The following is a 23,550-nucleotide window of genomic DNA, read 5'->3' as shown; positions in this document are numbered from 1 at the left end:
GTCTTGCAACGCCCAGCGTTCCCCAGCCAGCCACGCTGGGGGTTGTAGGACTTCTGTTTGCCTAAACATGCGCAGGATCGCGCCCTACGACCGGCGGCGCTCCAGTCCCCCCTCCTTCGCTCATCTGCAGTTGCTGGTCTCCGCTTTCTCCGCCGGAGGGCGCCGCTGCTGTTGCCCGCCACGTCGAGCTCAGGCTCAGCTGCGGGGACTGGCGAGGACCTGGGCTGCTGCAAGCCGGCCTTCGTCGGGGCGGCGCTGTTCGCCGTGGCTGCTGCCTCTGCCGCCGGTCGAGAGTCCCGCGCCTGGGTGTTTCTTTCTTTCTCACCTTTCCGCCGCCCGAAGCAGATGGGGTAAACTCGAAGCCGCGGGCGCCTGAGTAAGTATCCCACCGCCGGACTGCCTGGCGATCCGAGGCTGCGGCAACGGCGGGCGGGGATCACAACGGGCGAAGAGTCGCTCGCTGCCCTACTTTGCCGGGGTGACCTCCCCGCTGTCCCCAACCGGGCGCCCCCCAGGTGTGTCGGAGCTATAGCCCGACCGATCTGGAGGGCGGCCAGCCGGGGAAAGCTGCCTTCGGGGAAAGCGTCCTGGACAGGGCTGCCTGCCTGCCTGCCTGCCTGCCTGCCTGCCTGCCTTCCCCCGCGGCTGACTTTTAACGAGCCGTGTAAACACGCGCTCCTCCGTTCCCTGGGATTCTCCGGACTGAATCGTCCTCGTGGGCGCAGCTAGTGAGAGATGCAGGCTGCAAATCCGATGTATATATACACTTAACCTGGAAGTAACTCCACTGAGTACAGTGCACAGGATCGCGCTGTCAGAAGGGTCTCAGCCTGTCCTGAAGGAGTGGCAGAAGTTGGACGGTTTCCCTGCAGGCGGGATTATTTTTTGCCCCAGTGCATCTTGCAAGTTTCTTTGCGAATGATATTCGTGGTGGTAATAATAGCGTTAAGTAGAGCCCTTTTCACCTTTGTATTAAAACCTCCGTGCAATTTTTTTTAAAAAGAGTTGAATATCGTGTGCGTGTGTGTATGTGCTGGAGGGAGTTCTATTTCCCATTTCCATCTAGGCTGGATGGAACCTTCTTAAGTACACTTTGGTGTTTCTTGAATCGAATTTCTTTGCCTCCGTGTTACATTTCTGCAGGTGCTAATAGTGTGGGGTGGATGCAAAAAGGAGAAAGATTGGCGGGGGAAGATGGCATTACGCTTGCTTTCTATTTCTGCGTGTGGGATGGAGACCCAAAAACTCTCACTCGCTTGCTCATCCCTGGATTTTGTTCGCCAAAGTGTGCGATCCACAAACTCGTTTATTTTTAGATTATAGAGTGAAACCAGTTTAGACCCAACGGGCATAAATCGAAACTCGCCAGTTTCAGCACTTTGCTGATGAGTCATAAAGATTGGACCAGCCTCTTTAACCCGCATTCTGCTTAATAGTGTGTACGGTATTCTATTGTTGAATGACTTGTTCACACGAAGTGAGTTTACCCATACAGTGTATTGAACATATTCAATATTTTGAGCTTGTGTAAAATGATGTCTTCACAATAGCAGACAGAATGGAATTCACCCCTGAATTGTGCTCATCTTTCCCTGGGATAGGATTGTTCGATTGCTCTGCACAGACTACCTGTTGCTGTTTATAGAAGCCACACACAGTATGTATGTATATGTGTGTATATATATATATATATATATATATATATCACACCACCTCATCCTTCACCCCCCACCCCTAACTTACTTTTCTTGAGGTCAAAGGGATTGTGTAGGTGTGTTTGTATTTGGGGGCAATATTTGCAATGAGTAGTTGAAATTAAAAGCCATTAAAAATGTCTCCAAAGGATAAACGGCATTTGAAGATGATCAGCCAAGCCCTTTAAAGATGGGTAAGTGACAAAAACTGATCACTAATAAAGATAAGATATATTTAGAGGCGCCCAGTATGTGCTCTTGGCCAGGACCCTGCCTGTGAAAACTCTAAATTTACTTCCATTCAGAATTTGCAGAGGGAGGGTGGGCTTAAGAGTAAAAAGCAGTGCCTGGTGGCTGAAATGTTTAGCGCCCACCACGCAGTGTTAAATTCAGTAGCCTCAGTGGCCATGCTGGTGGGGGACGACTGGAGCTGTAGTCCACATCTGGAGGACGCACCAGGTTGGAGAAGGCTGATCAAAGGCATCAGCCAAAAGGACTGTGTGTCCGAAGCCATGAAGCACCATTATTCTTACCCCACAACCTAGATCATGATAAGTACTTGGATTTAAGTAATTGTATCCCAGACATAAATGCAATAGGCTCTGACCCATAAAGCCTGCATGCGGCCATGGGCTGCAGTTACACTGCTGCATGCTGGGAATGGGATCTGCACATGTATATCAGCTGAACAGATGGTAGTCGCTGTTCCAGTCACTTGCTGGGAGGCGGGGCAAGGAGGGCAGCTAGATTTCTTCAAAGTGGAGAGTGTGGTTGTTCAAACCATTTGTGTGGTCTTCCATGGGTGGTCAGAATCCAACATGGATCCCCATGTGTTAGATGCAGAGACTGAACAACAGGAACTTGTGAACACATCACCCTCCCAAGCACAGATTGTCCTTGATGGATCCAGGTGATTAGGCCAAAGTAAGGGTGAGTTGGCACTGCTGAATGTCTTCAAACAAGCAGGTCCATGACATCACCTTGTGGGGAAAGGTTACTGGCAGTATGCGCAGCACTGCAAAAATATCTGTTAAGAAGCATGTTGTGTTTTGGCCCAATATATTTGGCGGGGCCTTCCTCAGGGGAATTCTTAAAAAGCCTTCAGAGAACTCTGTCAGGGTTGTCTCACACAACTGAAGATTTGATGGGCCTATCTTCAAATATATTAGACAGTTCTGACAGAGCTCTCTGAAAACTTTTAAAGAATTCCCCTGAGGGAGGCCCCAGATTAATATATTGGGCTGAAATGTGTTGGGCTTCTTAAAGAATGAACTATTTTCCCAGCATCTTGATACTGATTCTCTCTTTTTGGATCAATTTTGGATGCTTTCCAGTTTTCTCATATTTTTCGGTATGCACAGAGCCCCAACTGGCATCTTTATGGTGCTCGGGGATGTCCTTGTTCCAAAAGCATCCAGGAGACAGCTGATGACTTGCCACGTGGGCTGCCCGCTTCGCACGAGTTCAGACTCCACATAGCTGTACAGCTACTTTCATGACTGCACTGGGAAATTCAGCAGAGCGAATAGGCCCATAGACTTAAATGAAACAAGAAAGATTTATGTTCCGAATCATAGCCACAGTTCAGGAGATCATATATAAAGTGTGCATGGGCCCCCCATTAATGGACAGCAAAGTTCTCTATGCTTGGGGAGCTCGCTATCCCTACAGCCAAGAATGGGGAGGTCTGGGTTGTTCATGTGGCTCGACCTTGCTGGGTTGCAGTCGCTGCAAGTATAAGGGTTCTAGTGTGCACATGACATTTCATGCATGCAACCGTCAGCTCATTCCCTTGAGAATTAAGCCTCGGGTGTGCATTGAACTCTATGGATCCCTGCACCTTGGCTGATGTATAGTGATGTTGTCATGGAAGACAACACCACTAAATTGGCTTATGTCCAAATATAACAATCAGTTTGTGGGTCTGCCTGAATGACAAATGGAGATTTGGAGAAAGGGCAGCTGGGATCTTTGCCAGTGTCTGGGCAACTTGAGTAGCAGCTGCCCAGGGTCCTGACATCACCGAGAAGCCCCTGGTGGTCACATGTGTGGGGCCTTGCGTAGCATCATTTGTCAAGGTTCAGGATGACTGCACTGCAGAGCCTTTGTGGCACCGAAATTAGCTAGCATCCATTGAGACTTGCGGTGCCACAGCTTAGAGCAGGAGTGGGTAGAAGGTAGATCTCCAGATGTTTTGGACTTCAGCTCTCAGAAGCCCTTGCCAGCATGGCCAATGATCAGGAAAGGTGGAAGAGAGAGCCAGCATGGTGTTGTGGCGAGAGTGTTGGACTGGGAGTCAAGAGATCCGGGTTCTAGTCCCCAGTCGGCCATGGAAGCTCACTGGGTGACCTTGGGCCAGTCACAGACTCTCAGCCCAACCCACCTCACAGGGTTGTTGTTGTGAGGATAAAATGGAGGAGGAGGACTATGTACGCCGCCTTGGGTTCCTTAAGGAGGAAAAAAGGCAGGATATAAATGTAATAAATTAATAATAATAATAATAATAATAATAATAATAATAATAATAAGTTGAACTCCAAAACATTTGGAGATCTACCTTCTGCCCACCCCTGGCCTAGACCTCACCCACAACAGGAGAGAGTTCGCCAGGGCCCTTTGCGGGCTTCCGACAATAGGAGTGGGCAGAAGTAGATCTCCAGATGTTTTGGACTTCACCTTGCAGCATTCCTGACCATTGACCATGCTGGCAGGGGCTTCTGGGAGTTGGAGTCCAAATCATCTGGAGCTCTACCTTCTGTCCATCCCTGTCCTACAGCAGAATCAGCCTCTTTAGTCCAGAAGTTCATAGTGAAGTTTACTAGAGCAGAAACAAAACATGGCATGTATTTAAAAAACTGGCAAAATGTAAGAGCTTGAATTCAGGGTTTGAATTTTATAATCACATTTTTAACATTGGGTTTTAAGGGCTAATTTAAAAGCAAAGAAACAAACCCTGGAGCGTATGTCTTGGTGCTGAGTTTTAAGATTACAGTGTTAACAGTTTAATCATATATATGTTTTACTCAGAAGTAGGAACACAGGAAGCTACTTTATACTGAGTCACACCATTAGTCCATCTAGATCAGCATTGCCAGCATCGACTGGCAGTGGCTCTCCAGGATTTCAGACTGGATTCTTTCCTTGCCCTGCCTGGAGACGCCAGGGATTGAACCTGGGACCTTCCGCATGCAAAGCCAGGTGCTCCGACACTGAGCCGTGGCCCCTCCAGTCAAGTCCCACTATGTTTAACACAGTTTAATCCTTAGTAAATGTGCATTTAGAACTGGTCCAAATAACTTATATTCAACATAGTAGCATCTCCTAAAACTCATAAATCCAACATTACATAAGAACATAAGAAGAGCCCTGCTGGATCAGACCAAGGGTCCATCTAGTCCAGCATTCTGTTAACACAATGGCCAACCAGCTTCTCATAGGAAACCCATAAGCAGGACATAAGTGCAATAGCATCCTACTTCCCATGTTCCCCAGCAACGGGTGTACATACTGCCTCTGATACTGGAGGTAGCATATAGCCATCAGGACTAGTAGCCATTGATAGACCCTGCATAGTGCAGTGGTTTGTTTGTAGGACTGGGACTGGAATAGTCCAGTTTGAATCCCCACTAGCCCATGAACCTCACTGAGTGATCTTTAACCAGTCTGCAGTGGTAAAATGGAATAGCTGCCCTGAGTTCTTCAGAGGAAGGACGGGATACACTTCTAATAAACATCATCATCTATAACAGGAAATATCGAAGGGAAGAAATTTTAGGAAGCAAATTTGTGTTGAGGCATTTTGCTTGAGATCTTCCTTCACTCCCAGTCCCAAATCTGTTTAATTTCTAACTCATTTTGTTAAAACAATTCATCATGTTTTAAATTAAAAATGCATATCTCCATCATTTTAAGGAACAGTTAAGATGAAATTCTTCAGGCGCAATCCTAAACACCTTCAACTAGGGACGATGCATTGAGGACAGGATGGCGCTGTTCTGAAATTTTGATCTAACAACCATTGGTATGGAGATCCACTGCTTCTGCACCCCCACCCTCCTTTCCTGGCAGCGTGGGCTAGGGATGCTAAAACGTCGCTGCTGCAGCTTTTATGCGGGGAGAGTTTTTTTTCTACAAAACTGTCAATCTCTCCTATTATTTGGTAAGCGATAACAATTGCGTTAAGCTGTTAACCTCCCTCACAAAAATCATCTGAGAAAGCTGAACTGCAAAATGCTTCAAATGCAAAAAAGAAAGAAAGAAACGTGGTCTCAGCTGAATGTTAGAGAAAGTCTCCACTTCCAGCTTCTTCTATTTGGTTTATTATCTCCAGTCCTCCTATCTACAAGGACAAATTTCTGTTTACTTGGCTCCTGACCTTGCCTTTGTATGGTTGTTATATCAACATTTCACCAACCAGGGGTACTGTGTAGCTGTGCAGCCACAGGGACGCAGGTGGAAGTTGTCTTATATTAGCTCAATTGTCCACCTAGCCCAGTGTTGCCTTCTCTGATTGGCAGCTGCTCAGGGTCTCAGGCAGAGTTTTTGTCCCATCACATGCTACCTGCACCTTTTAATGATGAGCAATTGAACTTGGGACCTCCTGCATGCAAAGTGCGGGCGCTGGGCTACACTGAACTCATGGTTCCCAGCCTGTCGTTTGGGAATTGTTGTCGCAGTATACAGAAGGGGTGTTTGTTACAATAACTTGAAGAACTGATGCCTGAGCTTGCTTTTCTCCCCTCACCATTCCTTTTCTTCCTTTTGTGTCATGTGTCTTTTAGATGGTAAATCTGCCGGCAAGGACTGTCTTGTTTGTTATGGATCTCATGGAAGCTGCTCTGGGAGCCTTTTTGGCTGTCAAGCGGGGTGAAAATGCCTTAAATAAATAAATAGACAAACAACACTTCAGCATTTATATAGTACATATCAAGTGTGTTCAATGGCTACCTAGTCATGATGGTTACATACTACCTCCATGGCTATATGCGACCTCCAGTTTCTGGGGAATAAGCGTGGGAGGCTGCTATTGCCTTGTGTCCTGCTCGGGGATTTCCCATATAACAGGCATCTGTTTGGCTACTGCCCGGGATGCTGACTAGACAGGCTTTGAGTCTGATCCAGCAGGGCACGCCTTATGACCTCGTATATAGCATGGGTGGCGTGAGTATGACTATCAGCACAGGTCTGTAGCTCTTGGACAAGAGAAGGAGGCCCTGTGGACCTGCGGCTGGCTGCTCTCTTCATCTGGTGGGGAGGTCTGGAGGGGAAGCAGCAACTGGCACTCCTTAAGAAATGAAACAGTTGAGTTGTGTGGCCCTTAGCTCTGAAATCTTGATCCTGGCGACCGCAGATGCCGAGAGGCATTCTAGGAAGGATCTGATGTGCAGTGAGCTTGATCTTGTAATCCAATTTATTGTAAGCAGGCTGTCTCTGTGAGGTTAATTGGTTAGTACAGTTAATACCAGCAGGGTACTAAGGCTTAAGCCCCTGTATAATGCAAATCCTTCAAGAGGATTTAAAAAAGATCGACACACCCACATCTCATAGGGCCAGTCCTTTGAAATCAGTGTGAGTTGCTGCAATGGGGCTCATTCTAGGATCAAGCCACAAAGTTGGATCACATGTCAGCACATTTGCAGCACATCTGAATATTCTAGTGAGGGGCTTGAATTTGAACCTATGTCTGATATTCAAGTGTTTTCTGAAAGGCAGGCAAATCATATTACCTTTTGTTTTGTGTTAACTCCCCTTTTGGCTGTTCTGGATTTATAAAAGCAACAGTGTGGGGAAATGTAGTCGTGAGGTCCTGGAAGCCAAATTTAGGTTGCTAGGTAGGAGGTTCAAATCCAGGACCACCAAGGTGGCTTCCTCGGAAATGCTACCTGTTCCACGCGCAGGGCCAGCTAGACAGGCAAAGCTGAGGTCTCAATGCATGGATGAGATGGTGGTGCAGGGAGGAGGGGTTCAGATTTTTTGGGCACTGGGGAATGTTTTAGGACAAGCTGGGCCTGTACAAGAGGGACTGACTCCACTTGAACCAAAATGGAACCAGACTGCTGGGGCTAAACATAGAAAGGGTGGCAGAGCAGCTTTTAAACTAAACCCTGGGGGAAAGCCGACAGGAGCTGGGAAGCACCTGGTTCAGGTTAAATCATCCCAAAGGGGTGAAGATGAAAATGTTTTTGATTGCCCAAATGTAGAAAGGGAGGAAATAGGCCAAGAGTATATTGTAGAACATAATAGCCAGTCAAAGGGGCCAACGTCCCATAGCAAAAGATACACATGCCAGAGGCATCTGGGGAGGGATACTGTGTATAGGTGTTTTTATGCAAATGCTAGAAGCCTCCAAGCCAAAATGGGAGAGTTGGAGTGCCTGATTTTAAAGGAAAACCTGGATATAGTGGGCATTACAGAAACCTGGTGGAGCGAAGAGAACCAGTGGAATATGGTCATCTCTGGATATAAACTCTATAGGAAGAAAAGGGAAGGGCATTCTGGGGGAGGGGTTGCCCTGTACGTTAAAGAGGACATAGTGTCGAGTGGACTAGAACACCTAAAAGGGGCAGGCTCTTCCACAGAAGCACTGTGGGTGACAATACCAGGTTCCAAAACTAATTTAGTGCTAGGAACATGCTAGAGAACCAGTGGGATATGGTCATCTCTGGATATAAACTCTATAGGAAGAAAAGGGAAGGGCATTCTGGGGGAGGGGTTGCCCTGTACGTTAAAGAGGACATAGTGTTGAGTGGACTAGAACACCTAAAAGGGGCAGGCTCTTCCACAGAAGCACTGTGGGTGACAATACCAGGCTCCAAAACTAATTTAGTGCTAGGAACATGCTATCGTCCCCCAGACCAGAATGCTCAGAGTGACCTTGAGATGGAAAACGAAATCAGGGAGGCCTCCAAACAAGGAAGTGTTGTAATAATGGGTGACTTCACATTGATTGGATAAATGCATGTTCCAGCCACAACAAAGAGGTTAAATTTCTTGATGCCCTAAATGATTGTGCCCTAGAACAGTTGGTCATGGAATCAACCAGAGGGGAGGTGACCTTGAATTTAATCCTAAATGGTGTCACCCAGGACCTAGTACGAGATGTAAATGTTGTTGAACCACTTGGAAACAGTGATCACAGTGCTATCAGATTTAACATATACTTAAGTGGAAAATTGCCCAGGAAGTCCAGTACAGTCACATTTGACTTCAAAAGAGGAAACTTCTCTAAAATGAGGGAACTGGTGAAAAGGTAGCTGAAAGGGGGAGTCAGGAGGGTTAAATCCCTTCAAAATGCTTGGAGATTACTCAAAACCACAATAATAGAAGCCCAGCTAAAATATATACCACAGTTTAGGAAAGGTGGCACCAAGTCCAAGAGGTCGCCAGCATGGTTACCGAGCAGTGTTATGGGAGCTATTAGTGAATAGAGAGCTTTCTTCAGAAAATGGAAGTTTTGCCCAAGTGAGAAAAACAAAAGACAGCACAAGCTTGCACAAAGGTGATGCAAGCAGACTACACAAGATGCAAAAATGTTTTTGAAGAGCATATCGCTAACAACATCAAGGCCAACAATAAAGAATTCTTTAAATATATCAGAAGCAGACAACCAGCTAGGGAGGCCATTGGACCATTGGATGACAATGGAGTTAAAGGTATACTGAAGGAGGACAAGGAGATTGCAGAGAAGCTGAATGAATTCTTTTAATCTGTCTTCACTGCAGAATATATAGGACAAATACCTATGCCTGAACTGATGTTTTCAGAGGAAGGGAGTCTGAGGAACTGAGGCAAATAGTCGTGACGAAAGATGAAGTTCTCAACCTTATTGATAAATTCAAAGCAAATAAATCGCCATGCCCAGACGGTACCCATCCTAGAGTTCTCAAAGAACTCAAATATGAAATTGCTGATCTTCTAACCAAAATATGCAACATGTCCCTAAGATCAGCATTTCTAGCAGAGGACTGGAAGGTGGCCAATGTAACACCGATTTTCAAAAAGGGATCCGGGGGTATCCGGGAAATTACAGGCCAGTTAGCTTAACGTCTGTTCTGGGTGAATTGGTTGAAGGCATTATTAAAGATAAATTAGGAACATATAGAAGGACAAGCCCTGTTGAAAAAGAATCAACACAACTTCTGCAAAGGTAAGTCCTGTCTCACTAACCTTTTAGAGTTCTTTGAGAGTGTCAATAAACATGTAGACAGGGGTGATCTGGTAGACATTGTTTACTTGGACTACCAAAAGCCTTTTGACAAAGTCCCTCACCAAAGACTGCTGAACAAACTTAGCAGTCATGGAATAAGAGGTCATGTCCTCTTATGGATCAGTAACTGGTTAAAGAACAGAAAACACAGAGTAGGAATAACAGGTAGATTCTCCCAATGGAGGGAAGTAAATAGTGGGGTCCCACAGGGATCTATATTAGGACCAATGCTTTTCAACTTGTTCATAAATGATCTGGAATTAGGAGTGGGCAGTGAAGTTGCCAAGTTTGCCAATGACACCAAATTATTTAGGCTGGTTAAAACAAAAAGGGATTGTGAAGAGGTCCAAAAGGATCCCTCCAAACTGGGAGAATGGGCATCTAAATGGCAAATGCGGTTCAATGTAAGCAAATGTAAAGTGATGCACGTTGGGGCAAAAAATCCCAACTTCAAGTATAACTTGATGGGATCTGAGCTGGTGGTGACTGGCCAGGAAAAAGATCTTGGGGTTGTGGTGGACAGCTCAATGAAGATGTCATCCCAGTGTGCAGCTGCTATAAAAAAGGCAAACTCCATGTTAGGCATAATTAGAAAAGGAATTGAGAATACAACTGCCAATACTATATTGCCCCTATACAAATCTATGGTGCAACCACACCTGGAATACTGTGTCCAGTTCTGGTCAACACACCTAAAAAAGATATTGTAGAGCTGGAAAAAGTGCAAAGGAGGGTGACTAAAATGATCAAGGGGCTGTGAAGGTTACAACAACTTGGCTTTTTTAGCTTGGAAAAAAGGAGGGTAAGGGGAGACATGATAGAGGTGTACAGAATTATGCATGATGTGGAGAATGTGGATAGGGAGCCTTTTTTCTCCCTTTCTCAAAATACTATAACCCGGGGTCATCCTATGAAGCTGATCGGTGGGAGATTCAGGACAGATAAAAGGAAGTACTTCTTCACACAGCACATAGTTACTATGGAATTCACTACCATCGTGTAGTGATGGCCACCAATTTGGATGGCTTTAAAAGGGGGTTGGACAAATTCCTGGAAGAAAAGGCTATCAGTGGCTACCAGCCCTGATGGCTATGTGCTCCCTCTGGTACCAGAGGCCATATGCCTGTGTACACCAGTTGCTGAGGAATGTTGGTGGGAGGGTGCTGTTGCACTCGTGTCCTGCTTGTGGGTTCCTGGTCGACAGCTGGTTGGCCACTGTGAACAGAAGATGGACCCTTGGACTAGATGGACTTTTGGGCTGATCCAGCATGGCTCTTCTTATGTTCTAAAGCAGTAACACACACGAAAATGTCTTCTTCAGCCTCATACTTCCCTTTCCCACAGAGGTACATACTAATGTAATTGCTGCTTCCATAATAGGTGACTGTGGGCAGTATCCAGTGCTGCCCATGCACTATTAGGACCCACTGCCAGTACAACAGGAAGCTGGTGATCCCTAAAGCGATTGGAAATGAATGGAAACACTCTTGCACATAGTTTGGAACCTAGCTTCCACTAGCGCAATGTCATTTGCGCTAGTGGAAGAACGCAGTTGGATATTGTCCCAGATGTTTGGGACTGCAACTTCCATCAGCCCTAGGCTAGCCAGCATTGCCAATGGTGAGAGATCATGGGAGTTGTAGGCCAAAACAATGTGAAGGGCCACAAGTGGCCCACCTTTGCTTTAAAGAGCCCAAAGGCCGTAAGTGCACTCAGGAGCCAGCAAGAATGTCTAGGAGACAGATTAAAGGGAGAAAGACCTCCTGAGCATGCTCATGAGAGGAGAGTGGAGGTTATCTCTGCAGCAACCCCTGGTGCAAGTATCCAGTTTTTTTTCAGGTACCAGTGACTGCTAGGCACACCTGTCAAAGGCTGTACGGGCAGAATTAGCTCTGGAGTAGCCCCATGTTTACTTGAATCAAGGATCACTGGGCTGTGGCAGAGACTCATACCTTGAGTTGAAAGATACTCCAGATTCATTAATTTCAGAGTCCTCCAGTCTGCCTGCAGCTTTAATAAACCTCATTTAATCACATCTCTTCATTAAACATGGATAAAATCATACAGGATTTCTTTCACTGCAATGTAATTTAGCTTACCATCTAGCTAACCCAGCTCATGTGAAATGTACAGTGTCACTTGGCTCGAAGGTGACAAGTTAATATTGGATCTGGATCTCTGTTTTTCTGCACAAGATCTTCGATATGTATTTCAGAATAAATGAACATGTGGCGATTCACTGTTAAAGATAATGTTTAACAGAATAAATTGGTATACTTTTACATTTTTCTCTCCTCCACCCCTTCTTTTTCTATTGTGCTATTAGATTGTAAAACTTCAGGCTTAGCCATGTTTCTAAAATAATTGTGTACAGTGCCTACTTCTTATTGTAGGCATTTAATAATTATAATTTTAAAATTCTTTCAAAATAGAACCGTAAAAGCTTTATTCCAGTGAAGAAATTTTTATACCTTGCAGATAACTGCTAAATAATCTAGCTTTGGGGGGAATTTCCCTCTCCATGTCATTTGGCCCTTTCATTTCACTTGAAACCATGTGCGTTATGATTAACATCTGATTCATACAAAGCATTTTTTGTACCATTGTCAGTTCAGCCATATAATTAAGATGATCATATTATACCACAGATCTATGGGTACATCTTGTGCAGCCTTCACTTCAAAATCTAGATTGTGATAAGTGACGATGGGATTCCAAGATCTAGGGGATAATGGGATAATAGTTCCTATATTATTGATATACTACAAATTGATGTCATTGATATAGTACAGGTAGTCACCCTTATGTAGCTTCAGCTATTGGGTGGTATAGAAATGTAATAAATAAATAAAGTGCAAAGCTGGTGTTAGAACAGTGGATGTGAGCACACATGTGGATCAGGGTTGTTTAGTAGTTGTACAATCTGTTCTGCATACAAATGATGAATCAAGATACAGTATGGACTGGAAATTATCTAGATTCAAAATCTTCTGGAACCTGATGGCCCAGTATTTGGCCATAGTCAAATATTGTCAAATATTCTACAGAGTTTTGACAACTGTGCATAAGTGGCATTGTCTTAAAAAAGACATCATGATGGCAGCAATGGGAGACATGAGGGCTGCTTGGTCCTCAGGCCTGAAGAAGTCAGCGTCATGTACAAACACTAACACAACATTCATTTTACTAATTGTAACCTGCCTTGGGGACCCAAAAGCACTTGAAGGTGAGATATCAGTGCTTAAAATAAACAAACATAATGTATCTCTCATTTAGGTTATGACCCATAATGCCCTAAATGACTTGCGACCAGGTTACTGGAGGGACTGCCTTCTCCTGTATGAACCTGCCCAGGTGTTGAGATTTTCTGGATAGGCCCTTCTATCTGTCCTGCCAACAGTTGACATGCGTTTGATAGGAACTTGAGAACAGGCCTTCTCAGTGGCTAAACCCAGCTGAGGGAGTTGCATAGTTAAACTATGGAATTCGCTACCACAAGATGTAGTGATGGACACCAATTTGGATGGCTTTTAAAATGGGGATTAGACAAATTCATGGAGAATAAGGCCATCAATGGCTACTAGTCCTGGTGGCTATATGCTGCCTCCAGTATCAGAGGCAGTATGCCTCTATATCAGTTTCTGGGGAACATGAGCAGGAGGGTGCTTTGCACTTGTGGGTTTCCCACAGGCAGCTTGTTGGCCATTCTGTGAACAGAATGTCGGATGACATGGACCCTTGGTCTGATCTAGCATGGTTCTTCTTATGTTCTTATGATGGCCTTCCACCAGCAAGGGGGTGGAGCGGGGTGGGGCAGGGGGAGCCTACACCCACGTATGCCATCCTGAGCTCCGTGGAAGAGGGGAATACAAATCTGAAACATTCAAGCATCATGTAGTGCACAGCCTGCCATTTATGCTACTGGCCAGGCTTATTTTGAACACTGTTTATAACAGTTTTGGGGGCAATTATGGTACTTTTGAACATACCTTTAATGTAAACAACAGACACCTTTAGATTGTAAGTCTGTGGGCAAAGACTGTCTTTTTTTCTGACTGTAAAACACTGATGGAGCATTTTTTTTTTTTGGCTGAGGAGCAGGATAAAAATACTTTAAATAAATAAAATATCCAGTTTTAGCAGTTTTCATCTTCACCAGCAGCAGATCTTATGTAAAGTTAAAAGGTCCAAGGGCTCCATCCTGTGCATGTTTAGACAGAAAAAGTCCTACAGCTCCCAGCATTCCCCAGCCAGCTCTTCTTATGTTCTTATGATGGCCTTTCACCAGCAGGCAAAACCCATTTAAACCGGACGTTTGTCCTATGCAGCTTTGGAGGTTTTTTCAATGCTGTTCTGTGTTTATAACCTGTACTCAAATTTAATGATATTTGAATTGCCTGCCATTTTTATATGTTCTTCTCTAATTTTTTTAGACGGTGTTATATTGCTTATTTGTTACATTTGCTGTTGTTGTTGTTGGATTGTTATTTATTGTTTTGTTAGTTGCCCTGGACATTTTTTATGGAGGGTATAAATGCAGGGCATAAATGTAACAAATAAATAAATTCTGCCTTGAAACATCTTCTCTCACTCCCCTTCCAATTAAGCCGTATGGCCAATATTTTCCTACTTTCCATGTGCTGTAAAACATCTCTGAACAGGAACAAAGGATTTAGGAGGAAGCATGAAGCAAAGATGCAAGCAGTCATTGCTTCAGCATGAGCTACATGGTACCCAGAAATTAGAGCTACCAAGAATTCATTGGCATGGTACTCTGTAAAGCTTCTGAGGGGTGGGGGAGGGAATTGGATCCTGGAGTCTTTGAGAAGTTAGTAATTTGCAGAACATTCTCTGCTTTTTCTCTGTCTTCTAAAAGAATGAAAGCTTCAAATAGCTGACTATTATTTAACCAATATTTAACCAAAGGTTTGTTTGGACTAGTCAATAGTGGGGCAGTGAGGTCATTTTAAAGCTTGGGCTTAAAGATCTTACGGGTTGGGCCACATGTATTTCTTCAGTCATGAATCATACAACTAATATTTCTCTTCTCCCCTCCCTGCAAACAGAACAAAATCCTGTATGCGAATCCTGTTTTTAAAAAAGAAAGACCCTGAGCATGTGCAGTTTGCATTTTAAACTCACTTAGACTGTAGCAGTTTCATAACTACCAGAATAAAATGGGAGTTTGCTTCTGCTACCCTGAGCTTAAATACATTTACTTTGTTGTAGCAAAGGATGATACATGTTTTGAGTGAAAATAATAAAATAAGCATCTGTAATCATGTATATGCCAGTCGGCTTGTCCGTCATGCTAAAATATTTAAAAATAGGAATAAAAGATGCTGCGATGAGCAGCATCAGCCCTGGAGGGCCCAGGCATGCCTGTGCTTTATCCAAAGAGGTGGGTCCTCAAAGTGGAGGCCAAACTCCATTGCCTTGGTGTCTTTTTAATAAGATTTTGCGGGGAGGAGGAATTTGAATGAGGAAGAGAGAACTGGCCCTTGAGAATGGAATGTCAAAGCACAAGACAGTGAAGATGTTTGGGGAGGAATGGAAAATGGAATGGAGTGTTCTTGAAAAGGGCATGGCTGGGCTGCCTGAAACCCTGAACTGGAGCATTCGGCTTCCCAACCTTTTACTACCACGTCATTTTTGTGCGTTGAACTTGTCCTTTGAGTGCACCCTCATGTGGCAAGATCTTGTATTTACCCTGTTTTTAGTGGGCCTCAGCGCTCTGTTAAGTATCAGTATCTCATCATGTGTGGGTACATTTGAATGAAAGGTTTACCTCACAAAAATGAACTTATGTAAAAAAATAATATTTGGTGGTGTTTGGAATAAAATACCCAAAAAGGAAAAAGAAAAAAAAGAGAGTAGTGCTGGGGCATACTCTCTATTGAACCCACCCAACCCCATGTTTTCATCTAACTTACATATGAATGCTGGGTTTTGGCTGTACACCATAGAGAGAGCTTTATAAAACCATTCTGGTAGTTTCAAACTCAAAAGCTAAGGAGTTTATTTTGTTATTTGTTGTTTTTCTAGGACCAAACATGACCTTCAGAAGCATTGTATGTGGCCACAAAATGGGATTGGCTCCTTCTTGCCACTTAGAAGACAACAGGGATGTTTTAAAAGCCACGCAGTGAACCTCAGTGGACTCTCTTAGAATTCAGTGTGTGTATGTGTGTGTGTGGGGGGGTTGTCCAACAAACTGTTTGTATCTGTTTCTGCTCATGGTTTCTCCCCCCACCCCTCCTTTCCCCCCAGCATGAGCCAGGGCATCAGACCCTTCTCCTTGTACAACACTTGATGATCTATATCGGTCTCTGTCTTTAAAATGGCAACTGCCTCTTTGCGTCATGGAGTGACCATCGCTGGAACTGTCCTGCTGGTGACGGGAACACTGTGTTTTGCCTGGTGGAGTGATGGCGAGATCGGGGCCACCACATCTAGCAGTGACCTGAAGGTCATGCCTCACGGAGGAACTGAACCTGTGACAAGATCTTCTTCCAATGCAGTACTCAGGTCCATCAGCTTCTTCTGTTGTGGAATTGGTGGGCTCCTTCTCCTGTTTGGCCTTCTCTGGTCAGCCAATGTGGGAATAGTTTCGCGGCACTATCAGTACCAATTTTCCAGGGACCTTCATTACTCTACCATTGAGCCTCTTGATAAACAGACCTGCAGGTTAGCAAGATCTTTGCAACCATACTTGATGGGAATAGTTGGCTGTTTGAGCTGGTTTGTCAAATAGCGGTGCACAAGTATTAATGTATTAGAGGTATAATGGAGAGGAAGAGAGAGAGAGAGAGATGTTAATTTTTTAAAAAGCCAAGTTAGGTGGAATTGTGGAGCAGTGAATGATACTTCTTTCTGTCTTGGCTTTTATCCAGTAACTGTAGGAACAGCCCAGTTCAGTGTTATTGATGCAGGCCCCTCTGGCTTAGTGCAGGAAAGGGGGAAGCTCTGGACAGGGTAACCTGCTTCTTGAGGCACTTTTGTTCTCCAGCCACGACCCTGGTAGCCAGACCCTTGCATCTGAACTTCTGTGTCACTGAGCCTTTTGCCTCAAGAGTAACACACAGTAGGCATGCAAACTAAAGAGAGAGCCATATAGCAGGATCCCAGAATCAAGCTACCTGGACTGCTAGAACTTTAATTCTAGCACTTACAGATTTGATCTCCCCCCCTCCAGCCCTACTAAGGGCTGGTATCTAAAAACCCCAAAATGATGATGGCTCTCAAAAAATGGCCTCATAGCCAGGAATGAAAAATACTTTTTCCAGTCCTACATATAGGCATCTGTGTGCATATACCTAAAACTATGATGTGATAAAATGTTGAATTACAATAGCACTTCTTCATTTGTTCCTTTGGATCTAGACCAGCCTTTCTCAACCTGCTGTGCTCCAGATGTGTTTGAGATCAACTATCAGCCCCAGCCCCAGTCAGGGATGATGAGAGTTGTAGTTCAAAACATCTGGTGGGCACCAGGTTTGGGAAGATTGACACGGACAGAATAGTATCTTCCATAGCTAGCCCTGTTTCAAAGTGAAGTCTGGGGTTCCACTATGTTGTTCTTTCCCACCTGCAAACTCTTTTCCCTTTGAAAAAGAGGAAGTTGGATGATCAAAGGTTATGTGAAAGTTTTACCTGCCTGCAAGCCATGTTTGCTCAGTAAAGCACAATGGAAAATGTCACAGCAGCATATGATCATACGATGCACATTAATCTATGGGAATATGGTCAGGTTTGTTACTGGTTACTCTTAATATTGTGGAAGCACAAAAGGGTCCATGTTGTACAGCTAATACAGAAGTGCCAAAGGCAGCTGCTGCTGGGACATGTTCTTAGGCTGCTTTCAGACAACACTTAAAAGCTTTTTGCATATTCAGCCTCTGTAGTGCTCATATAATGCCCACCACGGTTATAAAGTACATTCAGCTTAACAATTCTGCTATTTTATTATTTATTCACACGCATGCACAAGAAACTCAAAATGCAATCCCTTGCATGTCTACTCAGAAGCAAGCCTCATTGTATTCAATGTGACTTACTTCCAGATCAGTGTGCACAGGATTGCAGCCTCTTTTAACGTTACATGTGAAATTGCCCTTAGTGAACATTGGATAAGTGGTGATGTGTTTTGTTTTTCTCTCAGCTCAGGGTTGGACTTCAGAATTTTACTAAAATGGTTTAGCTTGCCTGTGTGTTGTCTTTGTACACCTTATTTTAAAGCCAAATATTTCTTTTTAGACCCCAAAGATTTTGATATTATTGCCCTGGTCTCGTTTCAGCACCTGGGAAGCCAGCACCATTCCTACCTATGAAGAAGCCTTGAATTGCCAGCCTGCCGAAAACGCCCTAAACTACACACAGCCTCATATTTTAAAGGAAAACCAGCCACCCTTGTATCAAGTGGTGGATGAGAGCAACACATGGCATGGCAGCTGTCGGCGCAGTTCCTCCGATAGCGTTTTGTTTCGGAATACCCTGCCAAGGCTAGAGTCGGGATCATGGGATGAAGCGAGCGTCTGCAATACTCCACCACCTAGTTATGAGAGTATTGGCTCAGGGGATGGATGATTTAGGGATCCAGTCCGCTGTTGCTTGAGAAGCCCTAGCTTGCTATTGACAGTAGTCTTTTCCTTACAGTAATTAATTGCAGTGAGCTGGAGTAGAAAAGGGTAAATAGCGACTAAAATATGAACCACTGCATTGTCTTTTGTACAAGTTGATGCCAAATTATGAGAGAATAGTCTCTCAACATTGCTTTTTAGTGTATGGCTAATGTTTATATAGTCAGCCTTATGTATTCAGATGCTTTGGGGAAATATCCAAAGCATATGGAAAATGTGACCTTCATTCAAGTGGGAGCACGGTTTACGTAGGGTAACACTGATACAAGACTACAAGGACAGTACACGGTGAATTCAGGGAACCAGATTCTGGATAAATGGTATTTAGAAAACACAGTGTTCTGAAACATTCTGAATAAAATTATTATCAATTAACAGTCATATAGATTTTATAGGCCTACTGGCATATAGGAATCCAGATTTGGGTGTGGGGGGAGCATGCCTGTTATTTACACTTTAAAACCATTAATGCAGTTGCTAATTGTGTGAATGGGGTCACATTTAGTTTGGCCCTATTGTAGCCTCCCACACTGAGGCAGAATTTCACAGCCCTAATATTTTTTAACAAGCAGATTAGTCCATAGAATCTTGGTATTAGACTGAATGACGCAGAATGAAGGAGCAAGCAAAGTTTCATCATGTCCGAGGAGACCAGGGGACTTAGAATTACAAACCTGTGGGGGTGGGAGGAGGAGGAGTTCAGCACACAGAGGGAACCCTCCTGCTCTTTGAGTCCCTCTATAAAAAGGAAAGGTTGTATGTCACATTCCAAGTGGTTGTAGTTGTTGAGTTTACAGGCAAGGATGATAACACATTGCCATTATATGTAACAGCCAGAGCATCTATGCATATGACTAAATCACAAGAGGAAGGGCAGAGTTCCCCTGTTCTGACATACTGTGGCTGCTCTAGATGAATATATCCTGTAAAACTGTCGTGATGTGGACAAAAGCCAAAACAGTAACATGGGGAAACAGCAGAGCTGCAAGAGAGCCATGACTGAAAAGTAAGAAAATGTCTGAGGAGGGGCAGGGGAGAGGAGTCAATTCTGTATACATTGGGTTACCATGGTCCTATGTCACTTCATACCAAATTGAGGACTGTTTGTATGCTTGGTTGTTGATATCTGTTTCCAAGTCAACTAGAGAGAGTGTTCTCCAAAGAAAGGTCCAGCCCAAGGTATTTTGCTGTCTGAGGCAAAGGGCGCCATCTGTCCCCCATTCCACATGCAAAAGTTGCCTGGACTGGATGTTGAATCTTACTTAACGCTGGCCATGGGACAGAGATCTCTGCAGCACGTGAGAGAAAGGGGCGAAGGGTACACACAGCACTGTCCTTTAACATCTTCTTGGCCCTTCCTGCCCCTCTCCCCAGCATCAGCTGCCTAAGGCAGCTGCCTCGCTCTACCTAATGGTAGGGCTGGCCCTGTCCAAACTTGAAAACAACAGTTTGGTATTTTGTCTGTAACTCTGCATAAGGTATACAGATGTGCACATTAAACAACTCTTTTTGAAACTTACTTCAAAGTGTTAGGAATTCCTCTTGCCTGGAAGAAAATTGGTAGCTAGTACAAACAAAGAGGGGCACCATTTTGTGTTTCTGTGTGTCAGTTTTTGTGTGCAAGGTGTGTGTACCACAGATGATAGGAAGGGCTGAGGCCTGCTTTTGAATATATTCAGAGTTAAATTGCAAAAATCCCGAAGTGTTTTCAGAGCATTAGTTGTGGTTACTGGCCTAAATCCAAAATACTGTTAGCAGAAGTAATTAACTAGTAGAGCTCCACTGCCCTTTCCCATTGTGTAAGTGGTTCGCAAGCACTAGTGGACCACTTTGTAAACTTATGGGATTGGATCCAGGATCTGCCTTCTGCGAAAGAAAGGGCTCCACTCATGGAAGTTCCCTCCCCTCAATTTTTGGGGACCCCCCACAGCTCACCCCGTTCAGCAGGGTCTCCTGACTCTGTGCAGCATTTTGAGCGGGCTGGAGGGGTTGCCATGTGAAAGAGGGGGCATGGAAGTCCACTTTCATCAGTGTAGGAGATCCAGTGTAAATCTGGATTCAACCTCCTATCAGCAACAAGTTGTGTAAGCAGGACTTTAGTTGCATTCTTCTCTTGTGCATAATTTGGAAGTTGCTTTGTGCTAGTGCAACATTTGTGTTAGTGTTAGTTACCGTTGGATACATCCCACTGTTTTATTTTAATTTTTCATTTATTTCATTTCTATTCTGCCCAATAGCCAAAGCTCTCTGGGCGGTTCACTAAAATAACAAAACAAAATCACAGTATAAAAACCTGTTATATTCAAAATTTTAAACAATTTGAAACAGCTAAAAAAAAACCCCAATATCAAGACAGCTATCTTTTCTGTTTGTATTGGATTTGATAGTTTTGTAAAAACAAAAACAAAAAAACAACCCCCCCCAAACAACTAAAAATAAGTGACAATAAGATACCAGGACCTGATAAAACAACTGACATTAAAATCCCATCATATTTTATATAATATAATTATCTCATAATTAACACAGAAACATGCTCCTGAGGAATAGTCATATATAATCTGAAACATAGGGAAGGGGAGGAGGGCAGGATTGCCTCCCTTGAAAGCTAAATGATTTTCAACGTAAAATATGTCCAGTGGAACTACCAAGCGTGTGTCTATATTTGGATGCTGTGAGGACCTAAGAGAAGAAAATGCAGATTATTTTCTTAGGATTTGTTTAGTTGTTGTTTGTTTTTTGGACTGTTATGGGGGAGTATTAGGACTGAGTCACATGTTTATTTTGAGATGATAAAAGTCCTCAGGCACTGTCTTCACTACTTTGTTTTCACATGGGAAGTTATTGCCCACATGAAAATCTCCAGTTACCACGTAAAAGGAAACCCTTTAGAACTAGCATTTTCCCTGACAACATCAGTAGTGTAGTGGCAAATTCAGAAGGGCAGGGTCCCTTCATGCCAGTCACAGCCACGCCCCCTCACAGCCATGCCCCTTCTAAGATTGTACAACCTTGTAAGATATACAGCCTTCAGCTGGGATCCAAAAACAGTGCAGCTGAGAGTAAGGCAGTGGTATTTCAATTGGATGTCTGAGGAAAAATACAGGGGTGTTAAAATCTTTTTCACTCACTCACTCACAAACATTTTAGGTTTTCAAAATATGATACTCTGTGGAAGCTTCACCCTCTCAACTCAGCCCTCATGGACAGACCCCCTTCTCATTTAAACAGCCCCCTTGCATGCTCCCTTAGTGCCCCAACATTACCCATTAGCCTTCCCTAAGCTCCCCCTCCTCACCCTCCAACAGAAACGCCCACACACCCAGCTGGATTGAACTACACACACACACACACACACACACACACATTGGTGTAGTGGTAAATTTGGAAATGCTGGAGCTCATTGTGACAGTCTCCAAGGGCAGTCCACAAATTTCAGGCAGCTGTGTTGATCCATATCAACAAACCAGTTCTAGGAGTTTTCACCTCCACCGGGAGCACGTCTTTGGTAAAGTGAATAGGTCTTAATTGCTCATCTCATATGATCATCCCTGATTTAGCTGAAGAAAATATCTTCTATCTCCTCCGCTCCCTGAAATTGGCTCTTGACCAGAATAAAAGCCTGTGTGCCTAATGAGTATGTGATTGTAGTCAGTCTACAAAATAGGAAGACTTTATACATTTTAAAATATACTTCCCTTGGTGGAACATTTTAGGGAGAGAGATGACCTGGGATATGGACACAGGAAGACTCCGCAACAAAAGTATAGCTGATGCTCCCCCAACACTTGTGCCTCTAATAATTATCTGGCAGGTAGGCAGGGCTGGCGTCAGCACCTTGGACCCTTGCGCAGTTACCAAGGCCGAAGCACCCTGGCAGGACCCACCACTAACACCTGCTTTGGGTGCCCCTTTAATGTTTTTTTTTTAGCTTGCCACCCCAAGCAGTGTTGGGAGCCAAGTACTGCTTCCATTTAAATTTCCCACAATGCCCCGGAGCAACGTTACAAATGATGGGAAATGCAAATGGTGACTAGACCCAGCTGCCTGGGCATAGTTCAGGCCCCACTGATGGATGAGGGCGCACCAGAGGGCAATTTGCCCAGAGCTTCCTCAGACCTAGAGCCAGCCCTGGGCTAGGCAGACATTCGAAGCTTCAGTATATCTCCGTGGTGGGAAAATGACGGGTTGAATGTTACTATCACACCATTGTTTAAAGTACTGGGACTCTGCCAAATAAACAAAAAGGGGCAAAGAATCCAAAGTAAGTTGTCCATTTGCTGCTGCTTAACAAACAAAAGACCAAAACCGTATGGCTACAACACTGAATAGAATTAAGAACTCTCCAATACATAGGTACACCTTTTATAGAACTATCTTTGCATGGAAACATAAACAAAACCAAAGGAAGCTTTCCAGCAAGATCTGTTCAGGCAAAAACGATGGCAAGCAAAAAAAGATGAAGAAAGAAAGAAAGAAATGCAGGCTTCAGGAAACTGGATGAGGCGCTAATCAGAACATTAAAGGCTTGAAGACAAAAAATTTGAAACCAACAGTAAGAAGGGTTATAAGATTTAGGGTTGATTCATGTGATCAAATAAACATGCTGAGATGTGGACTGAATGGAGCCTGGCTGAATTCAGTAGGGGGTGAAACACCACCATAAACATCCATAACATGCTCCACTCTCAGTCACGGATCACATATATGGTATCCCTGATCACTCTGGAGTGGCCCACTAAATATGGGTTGACTTGGGAGCCAGCTGTAAAATAAAGTTATCACAGGATGTATCACCACATGAAAAGAGCAGCCTTACTCAATATTGGTAGCATGCCAATTTTGTCATGTGAACTCATAATGTGCTCCTGTTGCTTGTCGTGGCTGGGAAATCACCATATTAATTTAGCTGTTTCTTTTCTTTTTTTTAACACTGCGGTTTAAACTTCAGAGTTCCTAAAGATGAAACAGGGAAGAGGAAAGCATCGCATGCATTATTGCTCAAGGGCTC

General features: G+C 44.1%; 1 protein-coding gene across 1 annotated transcript; it reads left to right on the top strand.

Annotated features, from left to right (window-relative positions):
- The first annotated feature begins 331 nt into the window (after nt 1–331).
- Nucleotides 332–20,057, top strand: TMEM61 (transmembrane protein 61). The gene is made up of 4 exons (XM_084848257.1): nt 332–376; nt 15,946–16,077; nt 16,171–16,587; nt 18,198–20,057. Exons 3-4 carry the CDS (start codon nt 16,241–16,243, stop codon nt 18,484–18,486), a joined length of 636 nt encoding a protein of 211 aa, XP_084704383.1. The 5' UTR covers nt 332–376; nt 15,946–16,077; nt 16,171–16,240; the 3' UTR covers nt 18,487–20,057.
- The last annotated feature ends 3,493 nt before the right edge of the window (nt 20,058–23,550 follow it).

Source organism: Heloderma suspectum, chromosome 4 (genome assembly GCF_057233095.1).
Source record: "Heloderma suspectum isolate Gila_16-S chromosome 4, 16-S_ref, whole genome shotgun sequence".
NCBI lineage: Eukaryota > Metazoa > Chordata > Lepidosauria > Squamata > Helodermatidae > Heloderma > Heloderma suspectum.
Note: the sequence above shows the minus strand (reverse complement) of the source record. Positions and strands in the feature narration are given on the sequence as shown.

Bases quoted from the DNA above. Each gene is read 5' to 3' on its own strand.
- TMEM61 (XM_084848257.1), top strand. From the start codon at position 16,241: ATGGCAACTGCCTCTTTGCGTCATGGAGTGACCATCGCTGGAACTGTC. The intron at 16,588-18,197 runs GTTAGCAAGATC...GTCTCGTTTCAG, and splicing joins CTTGATAAACAGACCTGCAG to CACCTGGGAAGCCAGCACCA.